Genomic DNA, 6,060 nt, shown 5'->3' with positions numbered 1-6,060 from the left:
GAGAGAGAGAGAGAGAGAGAGAGAGAGAAGGGAATGTCGTCTCGCGAAGGAAACGAACGCGTACACATTTTCAATCACGATTCGCGCGTTCGTGCGAAACGTGGCAAACGGAGACAGTCGAACGCATATGCACTTTCCCGGTACAACGTTCGTACCAAGTGCATTGGAAAGTGCGGCTCGAACGCAGCTCCCTCCCCTACCACCTTTTCACGATCGGTTAGCCCGACTTATAGTTGGCACCGATCTGCCTATCGAACGTTCGCTTTCTCTTCAGACGCCTCCAGATGCATAGTGCGTACACCTATAAGTGTGTGTACGCATTTATACTCGGCTTCCCTTTCGTCTCGCTTTCGTTTCGTTAAACACAACTGACAATTTACAGCTTCTCGATCGATCGAATGAACCGAGAATCCGTGAAATGAAAAAAAAAACCGTTTCGATCGTTCCTCAGACGAATTCTCACCTCTTCAAATCCTCTTCAAATACTAATTTCACGCTTTCGCGTCTTACCCATTCACGAGCATCGAGAAATTGAGAGACAAGTTTTACGAAACTTGGGAAAGAATTTCGATAACGATCCTCGAGTAAAGTTCAATCAGAGTCGCTCGTTCCCCTCTACGCCGGGCAAGGTTGTACACACTTTGGCATGCAGCACGAAATCCAAAGTGCAGAATCGTCGTCGCCGATATCGCTCTCTGAATCGACAATCAAAAGCTGCGTGTGCAGTTATGCGCCAGGAATCGACGTATAGTATACACTTCTCCTTCGAGCGCGCGACGATAGTTTCGAGGGAAAAACCAGTCATCATTGGAGAAAGCAACGTTTCTCGCGACTGTAAAACGCCTCGCGATAGGATCCTATTGATCTTTCGATCCTAGGTAAACATCGTACGTAAATCGCGCATCGATGAAAACGCGAATAAGATATTAACGAGAATCGTGGTGATTGAGAAAAAATCGGTTCGATCGAAAAACGACTGTCGCGTCTTTTATATATATATATGGGAAGCGGAAACAGGGATCGCAATTAATCGATGGGATTTCCTCACTTATCGATGCTTTTCGATATGCGAAAAATACGAAAGAAATGAACAAGAATGAAAAAAAAAACGATCATCCTTTCCTTCTCGTACGATGAACAAGGAGCAAAGTGCGTGCGTGAAACTACGTGCGTGTCGTGCAACTCTGGGATCGACCAAAGGACACGTATGTATATAAGTAAGTACGTAGAACAGCACGCACACTACTCACGAGGGTCAGTCATCGTATTCATCGGTATGCGACTCGCTCCTCGTGGTTGTTCTTGTTAAGTTACAAAACACCGTAAGGTAGTAGCCCTTGCAAAGATCTCCCAGCTCGGTGGAAATCGCGACGACGAACGACCGTCGGACGATCGTCTCGTACCTCACCACCCACTAACAGAGGAAGAGAACGTTGAGTAATCCAGGGACACACGAGAAACTTGATAACCAACTCGCTCGTCTCTCCTCCTTTTCCTCCGTTCCCTCCCCCTCTTTCCTCCTCGATCCATTCGCGGTTACGTGGAAATAACTATCTCCACGTACAATGCCACGCCGCGACGATCTCGTTTTCCGAGATTAACCTACGATTCCCGTTCCTCTTCCATCGATCCACCACGGCGGTCCCGTGATAACTCGCTCCTTAATAACGCGTATCCACGTTCGATGAGATATGCGAATTATTTTCTCGCCAGTTTCGATCGATCTTTATTATTCCAGAAACAAAATTCCAGACATAGAGACCAACCCGTTAATTTCGCGAGATGTTAGGGAAACAAAACGAAAACTAGAAGATGTTAGGGAAAGGGAATGTGCGAGAATATATAGAAAAGAAAGTCAGATATAGAATGTATACGTATATGTTAATCCGCGATACGCGGGAGAGACGGAAGAATTCGCGTGTGCTCGCGCATGAGAAGGTGAGAAATGGCAATTAAAAGGAGACGGAGACGCTTATGACGGTCTCGGTACGATTTATAGAGAATAGAAGAGAGAAGAGTCGGCGATGTTGATGAGGACAGTAGAAGGTATAGAGCCGCGATCGCAATGCGAGTAGCGCGATGCGAGAGCAGGCCGTGCACGCGGTGGCTGGAACGACCGGTGCACGCCAATGCATATACATATATCTCTGCCTCGTCGTTGCACTCGGGAATGCGGTCTATAGCGCGTAGGATCGAGAGCGAACCGAGGGAGTAGACCGGGCAGAGAAACAAGAAGAAGGACGACGACGATCGGACAGAGAGGCGAAGAAAGGACGAGAAGAGGCAGGGTATATACGGTCGAGGGAGCGGGTGTGGACGCGAGTAAGAGGCAAAGGACGAAACTGAACGCGCGATAAAAGAGAGGGAAAGAGAGGGAAAGAGAGCGTGCACGGCAGTCGTAAACGGCAACAATTGCTGCGGGCGTTGCCACTCGAAACCTCGAATGCCTAATGCCAGATGTCAGACGGTGGTTAGAGTCATTACGGTCATCACTTTGTACCGCGATACAGGATGCGTACCGGGGTCCGATCGATCGCATCGCATCGCATTTACCTCTAAATTCCGTTTACGCTCGTTTCGACCGGGCATCGATACCTTTCGCTGCCGATATTACGATATTTTCGAAAACGCAGTGGAGATGATCCTTTCTTTTTTTCCGTCCGATCGCCCTTCTCGCCCATCCTTGGAAGAAAACTTGGACAGAAAAAGGACTCGCGATTTAACGATTCTGCCAGTTAGTTAGGACGGGTAATGGAAGGGCGGTTAGCGCGAAGAAGATGAATCGGAACCCGTGACTCGCCAGGCACAACGAGCAGACGAATACTCACTCGACCGATGGATACGAATAGTTTTGCGCAGCAACGCGATCCCTTTCACGTATGAAACGCAAAGGTGGTAAGAGGTGTTAAGTTTGCCAATCAGATGAAACGAATACACCGAAACTCGATTTATCGTGGCAATTCGTATCTTTTGCTCGTATCGATAAACCAAACGATTCGCAGGAACACGAATACAAAAGGCCGGTGAAATTCTGTGGGAAACGCGAAAGAATTCGAACTCGCGTCATCACGATGATACTTTCGAAACTTGTTTTCGTTCGCTATATTCGAGAACGTAATATGGTATGTATGTACATATATACACGCATGTACCTTTGGTCTCTCGAACTAGAGAAATAAGAAAAATAAGAAAAAAAGGAATGAAAAGGAAAGGAGAGGAGAGGAGAGACACGCGAGGTTGCGGGAAGAAGGAAGGAGGAAGAGGAAGGAGGAGAAAAGAAGGCGAAGAATCAAAGGGGTGGAGCCGGAGAACGAAAGGGGATGGAGCGAAAAGAAGCGGCCGGTTCGGGTTCGAGAAACCGACGGATGGGAGAGGCCGACGAAAAATCTGTAATTATAATAATTACAGCCGAGCGACCAACAATTATAAATCATCATTGAACTAGGCAACGAAACGCCGATAAAATATATATCGTACGAAAGTTGGGGGGGCAGTCGTTAAGATCGGGTCGCGGTACGTGCACGCGTATCCGTCTCCATGTCCGTTTCGGCCGCCTACCACTCAATTGAAAAATATACTCGTTTCGTTCCTCTCGATATTTCCATCGACATTCGACATTCGTTGTACGCATCAGCTCGGGCATCGATTCGTTCGTTTCGTTTTATCCATTTCGATACGGATCCAAAAAATATACGGATCGAAGAAAAAAGAAAAAAATTGTAACTAAATTATCGCAATGTAACGTAAATATATTGTTATATACACCAAGTAAATGCGATTGGGGAAGAAGTTTGCGTCGTTACGAAACGGAAGAAAGAGATTCGCTGGATAAAACCGCAAAAAAGTCGCGTAACGACTTTGCTATCTTGTGCAAACGAGCGCCCGACGCGTATATTTTCGATGATTATTTCACAAAGCTTAAAACGATCATTCTTCAAAGAGGTCATCAGATAAAGTGTGTTCCGCGTTCGCGCTCGCACGAGTGCGTAATTTCTTATGCGGTTTGACTCAAATTTCAGGAACGCGCGACACCTCGAATCGATTGATTTGCACGACGAACGAATGGATATCGTTTCTTTGCTTTTTTTGCGACCACGTTATATGGAGAGGGGAGAAGCGGGGGTCCGGGTCCAATCGGATTGGCAGAGGAATACTTACACATACCATACAAACTCGATGTCGAGAGCAACTTGTTCTCTTGTCTTACATCGCTTCGGGGAAGAGCATCGCAAGAGCCGTCATAAAAAAAAAAGATGCTCGTAACCAGGTTTTCCCGCGCGAACGAAACGCGTCTCCACGGCACGCGTATACACGACGAGCAACGAGCAACGAGCGATTTTCGAGCGGAGGCCACCGGACTCCGCTTCTCGATATTCCAATCCCTTTCTCATTCATCTCTTCTTACTTTACGTCCGCGATTATTCCTCGATTGATTCGCACAGTGGCAAACGCGTGTAGTACGCGCATCGAATGCGAATCAACGCGTTCCGATTTATTTCGTCTCCGCATCGTCCGACACCCGACCACGACATTGAAATCATCGAATCAACGCGTCGATCACGTTCGCGCCAGCATCGAGCAACGCGAGGATCGAACGAGAGGAATCCGTCCGTTCATCGAATATGTATATTGTATACCGTATATACTCGAGAATATTTTCCACGATATAGTATAAGACGCGGTACTGCTAATTGGCAGAGGTATGGCGCGATGGAGAAAACGTTTGGAACGGCGGTACCAATTACGAGTTTCCCAGCGTAACGTGGATACGTGGCTTGCGGCGCGACCGGTCCCAGGCGCCGCTGCCCTTTCGGCCGACTCACGCGCATTTACCGGAAACCTTTTTACAACATGGACACGGTTTTACGCGAAACATCGAAAACATCGGCTCGTTGCAAGAAGATCGAAATACGCGAATCCGGGAGAAGATTCGTTCGCGCCTCTTAATTAATTAATTCGCCTCGTATCTCCTCGACGTCAATCGTCCTCGACGATGACGGATCAATTAGAAGAGGCTTCATCTGTCGAACATCGACAGAACGCGAACGTCAATCTCTCGAGAAAGAGAGATTATTACTCGGGAAATAGAGATTACGTAACGCGATGCGACACACGGTGAACGAACGGATGGTTCGAAGATAATTGGCGAGTTCTCTTACCTTGAGAAAACAGCGTCCAACGGGCATATCCTCCGGTACGGTCGCGTTGTACAGCGGTTTCTCGAAGATGGGCTCGTTGTCGTTGAGATCGTGCACCGTGACACGCACTGTCGCGCTACTACTCAAAGGAGGGCGACCCGAGTCTGTCGCGATCACGACTAAAATCGGGGCGGGGTCGGCCTCGCAGTCCACGTGAGTTTGGGTCGATATCAGGCCGGATGTTTCGTCGATGGTGAACCACGTGGAATTTAAGAGGGAATACTTGATGGCCGAGTTGGCACCTTCGTCGAGATCCGTCGCGGTCACCTTCAAAACCGGTGTACCTGGCTCGGAGGCTTCCAACAAGTGAGCTTCGTATCTGTCTCGAGCGAATTTCGGGGCGTTGTCGTTCACATCGGTGACGATCAGACGAAAGGTTCGAGTGGCTCTCAAAGGTGGCGTACCGGCGTCTGTCGCCTCCACCGAGAGATCGTAGACGGGCTTTTCCTCGCGATCGAGCGGCCTCTCCACCACCACCAAGTATATTATGTTGTCCCTGGTAGCCAAGCCAAAATGCCCTTCGCCGCCGGACAACGTGACGGTAGCGTTCGAATACTCGGTCCTCGAGTCCGGATCGCTTACCGATATCCTAGCGACGAATTCCCCCGGTTGAGCGCTCTCGCTTATCTTGGGAGTCGCGTCGTCCGAGAGGAAAATAACGGTGATCGCGGGTTGATTGTCGTTCACGTCGGTTACGCGGACCGAGAGGAACGCGCTCGCCTCCAGAGGTTGGGCGCCACGATCCCGCGCAACGATCACCAACTCGTGCCTCTCCTTCGACTCGAAGTCCAACGCCTTGTTCACGTACACCATTCCCGTTTCCGGATCGATGCGAAACATCTCCTCGCGATCCGATTGTCGC

General features: G+C 48.9%; 1 protein-coding gene across 1 annotated transcript in view; it reads right to left on the bottom strand.

Annotated features, from left to right (window-relative positions):
- Positions 1-6,060, bottom strand: part of LOC102674203 (protein dachsous-like) — a 160,099-nt gene that overhangs the window by 151,135 nt on the left and 2,904 nt on the right. The window contains exon 2 of the mRNA XM_031508581.1: positions 5,160-6,060. This exon is cut by the window's right edge and continues 33 nt beyond it. Within this exon, the coding sequence (XP_031364441.1) occupies positions 5,160-6,060 (901 nt within the window). The remainder of the gene's footprint in view (positions 1-5,159) is intronic.

Source organism: Apis dorsata, unplaced genomic scaffold (genome assembly GCF_000469605.1).
Source record: "Apis dorsata unplaced genomic scaffold, Apis dorsata 1.3 scaffold_92, whole genome shotgun sequence".
NCBI lineage: Eukaryota > Metazoa > Arthropoda > Insecta > Hymenoptera > Apidae > Apis > Apis dorsata.
Note: the sequence above shows the minus strand (reverse complement) of the source record. Positions and strands in the feature narration are given on the sequence as shown.